The sequence below is a fragment of the Debaryomyces fabryi genome (assembly GCF_001447935.2).
Source record: "Debaryomyces fabryi strain CBS 789 chromosome Unknown contig00130, whole genome shotgun sequence".
Taxonomy (NCBI): domain Eukaryota; kingdom Fungi; phylum Ascomycota; class Pichiomycetes; order Serinales; family Debaryomycetaceae; genus Debaryomyces; species Debaryomyces fabryi.
The window spans coordinates 14062-30303 of NW_015385556.1; the positions used below are offsets into that span (position 1 = coordinate 14062).

At 36.4% G+C, this 16242-nt stretch overlaps 8 protein-coding genes across 8 annotated transcripts; 4 read left to right on the top strand and 4 right to left on the bottom strand.

The window, feature by feature from the left end:
- Positions 1–134: 134 nt before the first annotated feature.
- Positions 135–956, bottom strand: AC631_04617 (putative 3'-5' exonuclease; the record flags this gene model as incomplete). The annotated part of the gene is made up of 1 exon (XM_015613446.1): positions 135–956. One exon carries the CDS (start codon positions 954–956, stop codon positions 135–137), a length of 822 nt encoding a protein of 273 aa, XP_015465724.1.
- Positions 957–1105: 149 nt separating this feature from the next.
- On the bottom strand, positions 1106–4117 carry AC631_04618 (uncharacterized protein; the record flags this gene model as incomplete). Its single annotated transcript, XM_015613447.1, has 1 exon — positions 1106–4117. One exon carries the CDS (start codon positions 4115–4117, stop codon positions 1106–1108), a length of 3012 nt encoding a protein of 1003 aa, XP_015465725.1.
- Positions 4118–4548: 431 nt separating this feature from the next.
- Positions 4549–7746, top strand: AC631_04619 (PDPK1 family serine/threonine-protein kinase; the record flags this gene model as incomplete). Its single annotated transcript, XM_015613448.1, has 1 exon — positions 4549–7746. One exon carries the CDS (start codon positions 4549–4551, stop codon positions 7744–7746), a length of 3198 nt encoding a protein of 1065 aa, XP_015465726.1.
- A 529-nt stretch (positions 7747–8275) lies between these two features.
- On the top strand, positions 8276–9025 carry RPL27A (60S ribosomal protein eL27; the record flags this gene model as incomplete). The annotated part of the gene is made up of 2 exons (XM_015613449.1): positions 8276–8306; positions 8646–9025. 2 exons carry the CDS (start codon positions 8276–8278, stop codon positions 9023–9025), a joined length of 411 nt encoding a protein of 136 aa, XP_015465727.1.
- A 341-nt stretch (positions 9026–9366) lies between these two features.
- WRS1 (tryptophan--tRNA ligase) lies at positions 9367–10632 on the top strand (the record flags this gene model as incomplete). The annotated part of the gene is made up of 1 exon (XM_015613450.1): positions 9367–10632. One exon carries the CDS (start codon positions 9367–9369, stop codon positions 10630–10632), a length of 1266 nt encoding a protein of 421 aa, XP_015465728.1.
- A 76-nt stretch (positions 10633–10708) lies between these two features.
- AC631_04622 (uncharacterized protein) lies at positions 10709–11134 on the bottom strand (the record flags this gene model as incomplete). The annotated part of the gene is made up of 1 exon (XM_015613451.1): positions 10709–11134. The coding sequence occupies one exon, from the start codon at positions 11132–11134 to the stop codon at positions 10709–10711; it is 426 nt and encodes a 141-aa protein (XP_015465729.1).
- Positions 11135–12426: 1292 nt separating this feature from the next.
- On the top strand, positions 12427–13041 carry RIB3 (3,4-dihydroxy-2-butanone-4-phosphate synthase; the record flags this gene model as incomplete). The annotated part of the gene is made up of 1 exon (XM_015613452.1): positions 12427–13041. One exon carries the CDS (start codon positions 12427–12429, stop codon positions 13039–13041), a length of 615 nt encoding a protein of 204 aa, XP_015465730.1.
- A 64-nt stretch (positions 13042–13105) lies between these two features.
- On the bottom strand, positions 13106–16081 carry AC631_04624 (exosome catalytic subunit; the record flags this gene model as incomplete). Its single annotated transcript, XM_015613453.1, has 1 exon — positions 13106–16081. One exon carries the CDS (start codon positions 16079–16081, stop codon positions 13106–13108), a length of 2976 nt encoding a protein of 991 aa, XP_015465731.1.
- Between the last annotated feature and the right edge of the window lie 161 nt (positions 16082–16242).

Below are 16242 nucleotides of genomic sequence, written 5' to 3' on the forward strand. Positions count from 1 at the left end.
TCAATCATGCTTGTTGACACACCTCTGAATATTTTGAATTATGGGCTGATGAATTTTGTATATTAGTTACTGTTGTAGTATACTGTACATTTTATATTATTTAATGTATATAATTTATTCTATGGATTTTACCGTTAGGCTGTTTTCTCGGGTTTTCTGTTTTGAGTAGTTCTAATGCTACGTTCAAAATCTTTTCTATGAAGTCTGAATAGTAACATAGTCGCTCTAGCATCTTCAACTGACGAATGAGCAGCGCCTTGAATGTCTATTTTTAAGAAATGCAGTGACAATTTTTTCAAACTCGGTGTTTTGCCCATTGAAATACTTCGGAATGGCTTATATTGAGACGTGTCTCTTATTTTTGATTTCGGATGTGATAAAAACAATGCATCTAAGTCATGATGAATTGCATGCCCAACCAATATCCTACCTTCTAAAAGTTTGGAAGTTTCATTTTGGGCTTCTTGGAAACTAATAGCTTCATTCATGTGTTTCGGGGTTACACCACTAACCCATGTTCTCCAGTCTGTAACTTTTTCTCTTGGTTTTACAAATTTATCAAGTATTGTGTGACCATAGAAGTTCACTATTGAAACTCTTGCTAGTGCTGATTCTGTTCCTTCTGGTCCTACCCCTACAAATTCACAGTCCATGGCTAAGTATTTGCCTGGTTCTTTTTTTCTGCTATCGTTACCTTGAGGCACCAATGTTATTGCTACTGTTTGTAACGGTATATCGCTTATTTCTATTTCATTCTCTTTTGTCCATAATGCTAATTCTATTGGAGAAAGCTTTGATTTTGGTACCGTGGGTGTTATGCTGAGTGACTTCTCAACTTCTGCTTTTTTTATTTTGTTCTTTCCAGTTCTTTCTTTAGTCGATTTTTTTGTAACCTTAGATCCTTGGTTGATCTTGGAGCTTAATTTCTTCCAATTCAGAGATAAAGTGGCACTCATAGTTACTTTATTCGAACGTAGCCGAATTCCCTATTATCGAAATTATCTAAATTTCTATGCGATGAGATAAAAATGATTCGCATAGAAAATTGCAAAATACGATCTACGATATTAGCTAAGTGCAGCATTTATTATATACTGAGTCAAATTTAAGTGGAATTCAAATTTGACATATTATACACCTGCAAAACCCATTTAATTTTCTTGATAATTTCCTCACATTCTTCAGCATTTGCAGCTTCCAAATCATATTTCTTTTTGATTGACGAATCTTTGGCATTCGTTGAACCGTCTACATGCTTCTTTATGACAATTTTAAAATGGTTTGGATTCTTACTGCTTTTGTACTGTTTTAATTTGGTGATTTGAGTAATATGGAACGAACTCGTCTTCATCATCAGACTGTTATAATAATTTGAATAATTATAATGATGCAAATAATGGTGATGATGATGAGATTGGCTATGATTCTGTTGATTAGATAAAAATGGGTTCTCGCTTGGATTCTTTTTCCAAACCATGACATCTGATGGCGTTAAGTGAATGTAATCACCATCTATAATTAATGTTTTCTCAATTCTGTTTAAGATGGTAGGCTTTTTTCTCCACACTTTCCAAGTAAAATAGATAGTATTGATATTGGTGGGAAGTTGCGGATTCTTACCTCTGATAATGTCATCCAAGTATTTGTTTGAATTAATAGTGCGCTTAATACTTTCGGTTGTGTTTCTGCGAGGATCATCGTGAGTATGGCTCGGGGTACTCAGCTTTCCTTCGTTTGCAATATTTAACGACTGGAATTTATCCTCCATTTGTTTAGCTGGTGGAGTAATTAAAGGTAGAGTATTAGTAGATTCTGAAGGGGTTATAGCCATATTTGCCAATGAATGATTATTAACAGAATCTTGAATAATCTTGGATTGCATAGTATCGGAGGGAACTAATTCAAGTGTATTGCTCTGTAGCTCAAGTACTGGGTCTGTGTTTCTCAATATTCTTTTAGACTCGACAACTGCAGGCTCTATATCTGTACCAAGATTACCTTGCAAAAAAGTATTTTCTGGCTGTAAATGCTTATGAGTGATAGGATTATTTTCAGGTGCATCACGTAATAAAATCTCTCTCATTTTATACCTTGAAGGATCAAGTCCATTTTCTTTACAAAATTTATCTAATACTTGGCCCATCAGTGCATTTGTTGAAATAAAAACTAATGAATAATCAGAAGCTGATAGTGCGTCATTAAAATTTTGTAAGATTTTCAATTCAATTGTCTCGTCTTTCCCATTAACTATCAATGACTTACGATTATTGCTAGTATTTGAGTTCATTTGCTTTTTCTCATATGCCAATAAATTTTGCTTGAATTCCATTGGTAATGGAGCTTGTTTTTCGTTCTTAGCTATTTCTGTTTCGTCGAGAATCTTACACAACGCAATATCTCGTGGGTTATTATACGATGATAAGAGTCTTGTCCTATCCAAGATACCAAACGACCCATAATTTTCACCATCTTCGTCAACTAACTCAAGTCTCCATTTATTTGGGTTCATTAATGACGAATCATCTTCATCATTGAACTCAGACATACTAGATAGTTTAAATAATATGTATCCAATACAATCTGAAACGGCGACGTTATCATTAATACCAAGGTCAGTAATTACTGGGCTCGTATTTGGAGGTAAGTATATGTTGAGGCTGGCCTTATAAATTGAGTCAATATATGACGACACGAATGTATAATAATTTAAAGGATTTATGTTAGATGATTTATGCCGTGATTGGATGAGCATGCTTAACTTGGAATTCTTTGGCTGATTTGCATGCTCTTTTTGCTTAGAAACATCAACTTTTCCAAATGTAAATGAGTTTTTCCTACTGACAGCAAGTCTATTTGAATTATATAGCATGTTGGAATTAGGAAGTGTTTTTAAGTTTGTCATGCTATTAATTTGTTCGCTATTGGGGTCTGAATTAATCAAAGTTTGTGAAGCAGTTCGTTTTATATTCCCCGTAGTTCTTGAAAAACTTTGGCTTTCGAATGAATTGAGTCTACTCTTCTTCTTTTTTAATTTCTTGGAATTGCTTGGAAAGCTAGGTAATGTGTCAGTTTGGGTTCCAAAAGAATAACTATTATACGCATTATCGTTATACGAATCGAGTAGCATAGAAGAGTCAAGTATAGAGTCTGTTTCAATGTCTGTAAATGCAGAGTCTGTGGATGACACATCAGCTTCCTCGTCTTCGTCTTCATCCTCATCCTCGTCCTCCTCCTCGGTAAAATTGGAATCCTCTTCAACATAAATATCGTCATTTTCATCTTCATCTTTCACAATAGTATCTATTGTATTATTGTGCTTGCTTGACGTATCATCTTGATCACTGTAACCAAAATCTGTTGTCGAAGTTTTCAATACGTCTCCCGTTGCTGTTACAGGTACTTCGAAGTCGCTGTCAATAGTTATAGCATCACTGGTTTCCTTGTCATATATAGGTATTCTATCTCCTGCACTATCTTCACTGTCATCTTCATTGGCTTTTTCTTCTTCGATCAATTCAAGGTTCCTTTCTGAGGCAGCAAAGGGAGGTGCTCTCAAAGCGTCGTCGCTATCACTGTCACTATCTGAATCATAGCCATTACTTTTATTCGAATGGAAGAACTTCACAATATTCGGCTTACTTTTCCTATTTCGCCCCTTGATAGTCTTTGTATAAGAAAGTCCCAGCAATTCTCCATTAGACTCAAGATCAGTTCTGCCATTCGTCGTATTGCCTGGACTTTGGGGTCTATCTGGCAAGTCTGGCGCCTCTTTTTCTTCAATTAACTCTGAATTCATCCGGTCATCCCTTTTATGTGCATTTTTCATCTCTCGCTTGTTCTGCTTCCTATCTATTTTCTTCCTTTTCTTTATCGTTCTCTTCCGTACTTCATTTCCAGCATCCTGAAATGTTTGTATGTGATGGTTAGCATTGAAAGTAATCGGAGGCGATTCCGGCATTTCGAGTTGTGTGTATATATTTTGCTGTTCTTCTGTCTCATTTCCTCCAACCACCAACGGTTTAATTATTCGTCTAGCATATTCATCATTATCTGTTAGTGTGAGATAAGACACTCGAAGTTGCGCTATCAAATGTGATGTTTCTAAGGGTAACGCCATGTTTTTATTCTATTGGTACGCCACTATAGTTTCCTATTCAATTATACATATCTTTACCCCTAATATTCTCTGGCTTTTCTACCTAACAATTGCAGTATATTTAAAGGAGTTCTATAGTTAAGTATAGATTCGAAAATATGTGATCACGTGATGCTTGTTTTGTTCCTAATGAAATTTGAAAGCCTTCCCGTTGGCGGAGCATAACTAAGTATTACAAAGAAAGAAGGTTATTGGACTATAGTAACGAATAAGCCATTGATATATCACCCTAGAGAAGGTAAAACTAATATACGCTTATTCTTAACTTTTCAAAATATTGCAATTGTATAAGGATTATGTATTATTAAGAGTTGTTGTCAGTATCGGTATCCCTTATATAATTGCAGCATATTAAACAAAAGCCGCTAAAGAAAAGAAACAAGTAGAAAATAATGGCATCCATGAATAATCAAGATAATGGTTCTGAGAGCAGTCTACACGGGTTGAATGCCGAGTTGGACAATATTTACGGCACGTATACCAATAGCAACAATAATGGCAGTGTTGATACTCTTGACTCGAATTCGGATCAAGCACCGGGACGAAGTCAGAGGGTGTTTCGGACAACTAGACTTATTCCGAATCATACACGGCTACCAGAAGTACATATTTCGTCGAGATTATCGTCGCTTAACTTGCTGGAGGATAGAGACATAACGCACAGTGCCCCACAATCGCCCAATTCATCGTCGTCATTTGATTTCAATCCAAGAGACCATCATGCTGTAACTAATTCATCACTCAATGTATTATTGGATACACCTACAACCGAGGCAGAATTCAGAGACCTCGTTGATTCTACACCAACCCCCACAACTGAGGCTTTGGAGGAACTTCAGGCTCCGGATTCTAATATTGAGCCATCGGTGGTACAGGGAGACCATGAAAACTGGGATGATAAAGGTGCAGCTGTAAGAAAAGTAGAGGACAAAAAAGCAAAATTTAGACTCATCAAAAGAGGTGTGCAAGATTTTGAATTTGGTAAGTCGTTGGGAGAAGGTTCATACTCGACTGTGGTATTAGCCACAGATAAGCACACCTCACAGAAATACGCTGTAAAAATATTAGACAAAAGACATATTATAAAAGAAAAGAAAGTAAAATACGTTAATATAGAAAAGCACGCATTGAATCGTTTAAGTAACAGGGTTGGTATCATTTCGTTGTATTTTACATTCCAAGATAAAGCGTCGCTTTATTTTGTTCTTGACTATGCATCCAATGGAGAACTATTGACTTTGATTAAAAAGTATGGCACTCTTAATGAAGATTGTGTTCGACACTTCAGTGCTCAAATTTTGGATGCCATCAAGTATATGCATGATAATGGTGTTATCCATAGAGATATCAAGCCAGAGAACATATTGCTCGATGATAAATTGAGAATTCAAATTACTGACTTTGGTACTGCAAGATTATTAGAAAAGAAGAACGACGAAAGTGAAGACTATCCGGTTGACGTTAGAGCAAAATCGTTTGTAGGTACAGCAGAATACGTTTCACCAGAATTATTGGAAAGTAAATATTGTGGTAAGCCTGGTGATATTTGGGCGTTCGGTTGTATAGTCTACCAAATGATTGCAGGTAAACCCCCTTTCAAAGCAACAAATGAATATCTCACATTTCAGAAGATTACTAAGTTGCAATATGCGTTCAGCGCTGGTTTCCCTATGGTTGTAAGGGATTTAATTAAGAAAATATTGGTTTTACAACCATCCAAACGTATCACCATTCCACAGATTCAAAAGCATTTCTTTTTCCAATCCGTTCAATGGAATAATCCGGATTTTATTTGGAACTCTTCACCTCCTGAATTAGGTCCTTATAAAATGAATGCTAAGTCTATGATGAAAGTACCAGAACTAACGGAATCGTCACAAGGATCTAGAAATAATAGGAAGATGGCTAATGGAGGATCTACGAATAGAGCTAATGGAAAACCTGTCAATGCAGCGTCTGTAGCAGCGTTTGTTTTGAACAAGAAAGAGAATTCGTCAGATACCGATCTTGCCGGTATGGAAACAAATAAAGATGATGGTGTAGATGAGAGTGTTCTGGTAACCAAAGTTGAATCTAGGTCTAGTAGCAGTGCTGGTGGTAGCTCAAGGACCCCTTCTGCGGCGGACTATATTCCAGGAACTAATATTTTGAGGCCAACTTTTAATACACGAGCTTCATTTTCTAGAGCTCCTGCCAGTAAAAAGAAACAACCTAGGAAGAAATCGAAACCCGAAATTATGCAACCAACCCCAATAAGTTCATTAGAAGTAGCATGGGCAAGTTATTTGATACACCCAGATGAGAGAATAATGAAAATAGGACCTGTAATATTTTCAAAACAATTAACTGAAAGTTTCGAAAGGAAGTACAAAGGCATCTTGCATAACGCACCCTTGGACTATGCGACAAAGTTACAAGCAACGAGGTCTAGAAGTAGCTCAAGCTTCTTATCCCAGGTTGTGCATGGACCCAGTAAGGGTTTAAGGGAATCAGTCACGAGTCTCGAAGGAGATACCGTCGACGAGGATGAGTCAAAAGCTATCACTACTTACAGGGATATTGAAGAGTTAGCCAACCCTACGCTTCCAAGGACATCAACAGATAGTAGTAATACTCCAACTAATAGTGCATCTGGTAAACAAAGTAAATCGTCCAAGCTTAAAAAGTTTCTATTACCAGGTAACAAAAGTAATGATGGCACAGATTCTAGTTCTGGAAATGGATCGAATACAGCTAGACAAAGTTTAGATAAGGGTATAACTTGCACCATGATGGTTACTACGCATGGAAGAGTATTAATCTTTTACCGAAACGATATAGAATCTGAGTACGTGTTGATCAATGAAATTAAGTTGAACCACCCATTCATCCAGTTCAAAGAAGTTGTGTCGACGTCTACAACAAAATTTCAAAAGGGGGTTCCTACTACTGGAATTTTTGGCATTGAATCATCGATTACCACATTTGTGTTCGAGATAGAGAAGTTCGATATCAACCAATGGACCGAATCATTAGCAAGATCCAAGCTTAACCAATTTGAAAGGGAGAATGCAGGGGTTGATAAAGAGCCTGCTAAAACTGAGCCTGTGAAACCTAAACCAAAGTCGCCGCCAAGCAGATCGTCTCCAAAGCTTGTAGAATCGCCAGTATTCACTAAAGCCACCAAAAAAGCTCCATCACCTCCTGAAAAGCAATCTGCTATAGAACGTGCTGTCAGTCCTGCGTCTACCGAGAGCAAGACCCGACACAAGGAAAATATGCTTGCCCATAGGCTCAAAGGTAAATCGGTGAAACGTAAGCCACCGCCTCCCATCAACACACATCATAACTCAATCAACCATTCTACTGGGCTCGCGTCCCCATCAGAAGCATATCTGGATGGCGGTTTGTTACATGCAGCCCAGCTTGCGGTGTCCAATAATGCCTCCCACAAACCGACCGAATCCAAACGCACGAGTTTCACCAAAGAAACGCAGAACAAGTACGTAATCCTTCCTTCGAGTCCCATTCAGTCGTCTGCCAATTCCGCCGGAAAGAACATCACGTCCATGAACTCGAAGTTTTTGGCCCGAAGCCAAAGAAAGAAGTAATTATATCTTGTATTCCTATATATTCGCAAATCTATACCGTTAGTTATTTTCCCTACCATGTAGCTCTTACGTCATTAGAAACTAATCATAGCCATTCACATTCCCAGAACTGTTAGAACTGTCGGCTCTCCCTTTTCGATCGTAACTTCTATTCTAGGTAATCCACATCACACATCCATCTATCTCCATCTCTATCCCTACCCTCTATCATTATGTATGGCCCAATGCTGCGTTTGATATCGCATTACCAATCGGGAAATAGCAGTCACAACCTGTCACATGATTTAATGTACGTCTAGGCTCACCGTCGTATCGTCTCATTGGTGGCACACGACATTTATCGGTTACCCGGTGTCGCAATTACCCGATTTGTTTTGTGTCATAAACCACAATAAATTTTTCAAAAGTCACTGAGCCAGTCTGGTGATGCTCTGGAAGACCTCGTCAACCACTTAGTGAATAAAAATTGATAAAATTTTTTATTACTGAAATTGAATAGGTAGATATATTGCATATTTAACATCACAAAATGGCTAAATTCATTAAATCAGGTAAAGTTGGTATGTATCAAGACTATAGATTTAATTCAAACCACCTAGATGGAAACTCGGAGCAGAATTCAGGATATGGGGTGAAGTTTTAAGAAGGTGGAAAAAAGACAGTAGGAAACTCCAAAATTGAAATAGATGAGGTGATAGCTACAGTGGGATAAGTCAGAACAACATAAGAATCAAGTGTTTGATTGAGTGCAAACGTTAAGAGGGTTAAGTTGAAGTGAAAAATGGACATGAAAAATAAAGTGAAAAATTTGAAGAGATCGAAAACGAAAGAATACAATGCTCAGAGTACCGTCGCAAGGTGGGAGAACAACAGAATACGGAATACTAACATATATATAGCTATTGTCGTTCGTGGTCGTTTCGCTGGTAAGAAAGTCGTCATTGTCAAGCCACATGACGAAGGTACCAAAGCACACCCATTCCCACACGCCATTGTTGTTGGTATTGAAAGATACCCATTAAAGGTTACCAAGAACTTAGGTGCCAAGAAGACTGCTAAGAGAACTAAGGTCAAGCCATTCGTCAAATTAGTCAACTACAACCACTTAATGCCAACAAGATACTCTTTAGATGTTGAATCTTTCAAGTCTGTTGTTTCATCTGAAACCTTAGAAGAACCAACTCAAAGAGAAGAAGCTAAGAAAGTTGTCAAGAAGGCCTTAGAAGAAAAGCACCAAGCTGGTAAAAACAAATGGTTCTTCACTAAACTTAACTTTTAAAGAATTTTATATCTACATATATAGGATTTAAAAGAGGGTTTAAAATTTGTTTATATTAGTTTTTCTGTTGTTTTTTCTTGCATGGGTTTAAAAATAAACAATAATTTTACGATTTAAAATAGTTTACTTTAAACGTGTGTAGTCTTGATGTATATTTACTTGATGTATTAATATAGTTGTTAGTTACATTTAAAAAAATTTCAACTGTTTAAACTGCAATTCATTCTTTGCAATAGTAACCTGTAAGTCTCGCAAAAAATTATTCCAAAGAGTCATAAAATCACCCATCATGATGATCTAATTTCTCTGGCAATTGGCAATTATATTACAGAAGAAAGAAGATGTCAGTACCTAAACTTGAAGAGGAGGTTAATAATTTAAACCTCAATACTGCTGATCAAAAAATTACTCCATGGGAAGTAGAAGGTGCTGTTGTTGATGGAAAGGCCCAAGATATAGACTATGAAAAATTGATTAAGCAATTCGGTACTAGACCTATAACTCCAGAAACTTTACAAAGGTTTAAAGAAGTTACTGGCCATGAACCACACCCATTTTTAAAGAGAGGTGTGTTCTTCTCCGAAAGAGATCTTACTAAGATCTTGGGGTTGTACGAACATGGTGAATCTTTCTTTTTATATACGGGAAGAGGACCTTCGTCAGATTCGATGCATTTAGGTCATATGGTGCCATTTATATTTACCAAGTGGTTGCAGGATGTTTTTGATGTGCCATTAGTTATCGAGTTGACTGATGACGAAAAGTTCCTTTTCAAGCCAAAATTGACGATTGAGGATGTCAAAGGCTTCTCCAAGGACAATGCAAAAGATATCATTGCAGTTGGATTCAAACCAGAAAACACTTTTATATTCTCTGATTTGGATTACATGAATAGTGCCTTCTATGAAAATGTTGTTAGAACATCTAGACAAATTACTACATCGACTGCTAAGGCAGTCTTTGGATTTCAAGATTCCGATTGTATTGGAAAGATTCATTTCGCCAGTATTCAAATTGCAACAGCTTTCCCATCGTCCTTCCCAGATGTGTTGGATTTACCTCCAAAAACCCCATGTTTGATCCCATGTGCTATTGATCAAGATCCATACTTCAGAGTTTGTCGTGATGTTGCTGATAAATTAAAATTCTCGAAGCCATCATTGATTCATGCTAAGTTCTTCCCAGCTTTACAGGGTTCTTCTACCAAAATGTCTGCTTCTGATACCACAACTGCCATTTTCATGGGTGATACTCAAAAGCAAATCCAGAAAAAAATTAATAAGTATGCATTTTCAGGTGGTAAAACATCCGTTGAAGAACATAGACAACACGGTGGTGACCCAGATATTGATGTGGCTTATCAATACTTATCTTTCTTCTGTGATGATGACGATAAGTTAGAGAAGTTGGCCAAAGACTACAGATCTGGTGATCTTTTGTCGGGTGAAATGAAGAAGGAATCTATCGACGTTATCCAAAAATTCGTAGGAGAATACCAAGAAAGAAGAAGTAAGATTACCCCCGAAATTGTGGATTCATTCATGAAGCCGCATAAATTAGTATATGGACAAAAGGAAAGATTAGTCCCAGCTATCCCAAGAAAGTAGATTTTCCCATACAACTATATAATGCAAAACCTCGTAAATTTTTATTAGTGTCATATACTCTATACTTGTAGACATCCTATTTTAATAATTGTTTCACGTTATCTAAAACAAACATCAATTTGTTAAAGTCATTCTCGTCAGTTTCATTACCCTTGCCAAACCATCGGGATCCAATTGATAAAATCAAGTTCTTTGGCTCTGAAGATACGAGCACGAGTTTCCCAATTTGAGATGCAACCACTTGTATTTTTAGGTTATTATGATCTCCAATTAGTATCACAGGCTCTAACCCCCCATCTTCACTATTACTTATATTAGAATAAGCATTGATAGACGACTTTGAAGATACTGGAATATCGAAAGTTGTGTCCATGACACCGTTGATTTGAACGTTCAATATTATTTTATCATTAAGTTCAATCTTATGAAATATGAATTCAGTTTCATCATCCCCAGGATACTTCGCAGTTATCGACTTACTAAACTCAGGTGTAGATTCCATTGCAAATTAGATTCCTATGTAAATGCTTAGCTATAGCTCTAAAACCACAATATGATTTTCATGTAGTTGTTTGTCGTGTACATACCACATACTTGATGGCTATCAAATTACATTAATCTGTATAATTAATGTAGGTTAGAAGTAGCTAAGACGAAGCAATTCATCTAATTAGTAGTCACCTTCTTAAACGGCACAAGAATGAGTTCAAACATAACTTTTTTGAAAACTTTGTGTTTTTGACTCGTACAAAGTGTACAAGACGGTATAGACTTTGTTACCAGAAAGAAAGCATTTACCATCAACTATTCACTACTAACTCCTTATTATAGTATCTGTAAGTCCGTTTATCCTCTATTATACGATATCTTATATAGAACTTGATTTGCTTTCATGTTGAATGGTCAAGTTTCGCTACATTTTTGCTGGTTGCGAAAATTTTGTAAAAATCTCTAATAATTGTAAAAAGCTTATGCAATAAAGGATTCTACTATTAATTGTCCAAAAACGTCTACAATAACCTCTACAAGACTCAACACACATATTGTACCAAAGCACGTTGCGAACGAGAGCATCTCCATTACTATATGTTAATAACAAGAACAAAAGTATCCCTAACCCCTTAGAGTTAAAACATTCTGCAGAACCGAGATCTATGGAACGCAAACCATACTCAACCGAGCAAAATAGAGTTATGACGTAGAATGGCTTCACCAATATCCGAAAGTATGTTTCGACCCATCATTTGAAATACCGACCATAATTTGAATCCTATTCTCAGAAGGCTTTGATTCATGTGATTCAGTGATTAACCGATATTTGTGTTTCATTGCACCAAAAACCATCTCTCATTGGTTTTCACCATCCTCTTGTACGGTATCGTCCGACAATGCACTATTATAACGGTACAATTCCTGGGCTGGTAACAAACTACAATATCACGTGAAACTTACAATAACAATTTCGATAATAGTCCGTTAAACGGAGATGATACAACGTATAAAATTAGATACGAAATTTTAGCTTATTGTTATCACTATGTCAATGTCAAAGGCTATGTCTGTCTAATAATGCAAGGTGGATTGACAGGTAAGTTCATTAGCTAAATACTTCTAAATATTAGTAAAATTTATTCCGACTGCGGGATGAAAAATAAGTAAGCAGAAATATGAATCAGCGTGATTCAGAATACTTAATTTATATAAGTGCCTATATATTGCATGATAAGGATATAAAATACAGATATTGTATAAACCCCATCGCTCAGATTAGGAAGATATTAAGTATTAAAGAATATGTCAGCTAAATTTGTTTCAATTCCAGAAGCTATTGAAGCTTTCAAGAATGGAGAATACTTGATCGTTATGGATGACGAAAGCCGTGAAAACGAAGGAGACTTGATTATGTCTGCGGAATTGATGACACAAGAGAAAATGGCATTTTTGGTTCGTTATTCTTCTGGATATGTTTGTGTTCCATTATCCACTGAAAGAGCAGATGCATTAAACTTACACCCAATGTTGGCAAATGAAACCGATAGACATGGTACTGCTTACACGGTTACCTGTGATTACGCCGATGGTACAACCACAGGTATATCTGCACATGATAGAGCTTTGACTGCCACCAAATTGGCGGACCCAAGCTCAAAGCCGGTAGATTTCATAAGACCAGGACATGTTTTACCATTAAGAGCGGTTCCTGGCTTGTTGAAGAAGAGAAGAGGTCACACAGAAGCAGGTGTTCAACTATGTGAGTTGGCAGGATTACAACCAGCTGCTGTTATTTGTGAAATGGTGAGGGATGAAGATGGTTTGATGATGAGATTAGATGATTGCGCTAAATTCTCGAAGACGCATAATATTAAAATGATTACTATTGAGCAACTTGTTGAACACATCTCGCAATAAGTTAACTCTAATAAAATGTTCTATTATTGTATGTAAAGATATATATATATATATATAGGTTTGACTATTGCAAAATCAATTGTGCCTTTCTTTTACCAGTAATTTCATCCTTGATTGATTTGATGTTGACTGTAACTTTATCAAAAACCGCTACACATCTCTTTTTACCAGAGAAGTCAGCAAATGTTAATTCAAACTTATCTTCATTATACTCGGCAGAATCTGCATCACCAAGCATATCCAATTTGATTAAACCTTCTACCCCGAATTTTGGAACCAAAACAACAATACCGTTATTAAAACATTTGATGACGTAACCTTCTTGAGTAGATTCGTTATTTCTCATAACTTGGCCCACATAATACTCAATACTTGCTCTTCCTGCAAACTGGGCGTTTCTATGACGTTTGTTGATATTTTTAACTATAAGTTCCATCTTGTTTTTATCTCTATGACTTAAATCCAAATTTTCATAAGCGATTGCACCTGCTAATTGTCTATGAGCGACCACATCACAGTATCTTCTGATTGGGGATGTGAAATGAGTATATATATCAACCGCCAAACCATAATGCCTAAATTCTGGGTATCCATATGAACCAGATGGGAAATATTCTGCAGCCATCATACATCTAGTTGACAAAATACGCAATAAAGTATTGAAGTATGGATCTTTCGGATCAACGCAACGATCCAAGGAGTCGGCCAAAGACTTAGAAGATTCTAATGAAATCGACATGCCACTTTTACGAACTCGTAACATTTCATTTAAAGTCTCAAAATTGGTAGCCGGTGGTGGAGCATGTCTTCTCAACATGGCTGTTTGAGGATATGCATCAAATATCTTTCTTGCAACAGATATATTTGCAAACAACATAAACTCTTCGACTAATGAGTTAGTCTCGAGCAATTTCTTAATTTCAACTTCGCCAGGGTCAGAAGTTTCACTATCCATATGGACTTTAACTTCGGGTGAAGCCAAATTCAATGCACCTGCGTCTAATCTTTTTTGCTTCAATTTTTTAGACAACTTCAATAAAATTCTCATAGATTTCGTTAAATCGTCATTTTGAGACTTGTCATCGATTCTTAATTGTGCTTGCTCATATGAAAATGCCTCTCTTGATTTTATTATAGATTTCATATAATTCACGTTTACAATATTTGCGTCTTCATCTAATTCCCAAATGACCGAGAAGGCATACCTATCAACGTATGGTTTTAAAGAACATAAATTTGTACCTAACAACATTGGCAACATATCAATTCTCTTATCTACCAAATAAACTGATGTACCTCTTGCGGCACCTTCGTTGTCCAAAGCAGTATTTGCACGAACAAAATGAGTAACATCTGCAATATGAACACCAACTTCGTAATTTCCATTAGGCAATTGTTGAGCATGTAAAGCATCATCAATATCAACACAATTTGGTGGATCAATAGAACAAACCAACTTATCTCTTAAATCTTTTCTTTTGGCTAGTTGCTCATCACCATTGTCGAGATTTTGTGGAACTGTCCAATTGGCTCCTTCCTTTGGTAAACAATCCAACACATTCTTAGAAAATGGTCTATACTCAACATCATGTTCTAATAACAAAGCCTCAGTTTCTGCTTCTGCACTTTCAATTTCACCTAAACATCTTACGAAATGACCTTGTGGGTATTTCGAAGTCGATGGCCATGAGTCAACTGCAATAACAATCCTCTGTCCCAATAATTCTTTAGCTTTCCTTGTACGGATCCTAATTTTAGGTAAAACTTTATCCATCAATATGACAAAACAATTCTTCGAAACATTTCCAGTATCATGATCGTTAGAGACAGATGATGGAGCAATCTGACCAACATAATATCTCCAGGATCTTCTCATTATACCTACCACCTTTGCGGTTGGTTGAAGCCTTTTCGATTTGTCATCTTCATTTGATACCGAAGTCACTTTCATTGCTTCTTGTGCCAATAATTGACGTTCCTTGTCTGGAATTATACCTGTATTTTCAACATCGTTTTCATCATCTTCATCATCAGCATTATCATTAACTCCAATGTTGGATTCTTCAATAATTGTTGTAGATGGTTCTCTCCATTTATCCTTTGGCAATAATTCGACAATAACAGAATCTCCATTAAAAGCTCTATTCAAGTGTTTTGTTCCAAGAATTAATAACGGTTTCTTAAAAGCTGGGACTTGAACACTTCCTTCCAAGAAATTATAAGTGGAGATGTTAAGCATACCTTGATACAAAGTACCATTCTTAACACCACCCATTATTCTTGATGTTGAATAATATTCAGGGAATGAAGTTTCATTTATAGTCTCAGCCCCAGCAAATGATTCCTGTTCATTTGGAACTAAATCACGTAAGTCATCTGCATTAGGCAATGCATCAATATATTCAGCCAATCCTCTCGCGTCAATACCCTCTTTCTTAGCTTTATCACGGTTATCTCTATCGTTACATATCAAAACAATACTGATTGGAATATTCGAGTTATCTTTATTAAGATGCTCCTTGAACCATGAGCTGAACTTACGAATTGCTCTATCATTACGATCATTTATAGACTCATTTTTTTCACGATTCACATACGTAGATTCACAGAATTCATTATGAAAAACCACAAATCTCTTCTCCTCAGATTTAACTAATGACCGTATTCTCTGGTAGATAGGAAATGACCTATTTTTGACTTCGTCCAAAACTGTTTGTGGGATTACCACATCAAAAAAACACTCGTTATTCTCTAACAAATCGATCGCATGCAATATAATATTGGTATCTAAGACGATATAGTGACGTTGTCCCTTACCAAGTTTCTGTGGCTCCTCCGATAAGATGAATTGCGGCAACTGTCCATGTGAATCTGGTTTCAAATCAAGCTGGCATTTGTTACATAGCTTAGAATAGCACGGAATATCGTTTCTCAAGTAATGTTCTCTAACAATCTTTGTAGCTCCACCATTTCTTGATCGAACAAACACTTTAGATGTTACAGTAAGCCCACTAGAAAGCCTTTTTCTATCTTGGATCATTATTGGACTTTTTTTATACTATACTAAACAATATAAAGAATATTTGGTTTCTTAACCTCATCTAGAGGAAATTTTCTAACTATGTGTGGTCACATGAGAAAGGTTTGGAATATGAAAGTAGTATGTTTGGATGCACTGAAACTAACTTCAACAATTTGGGC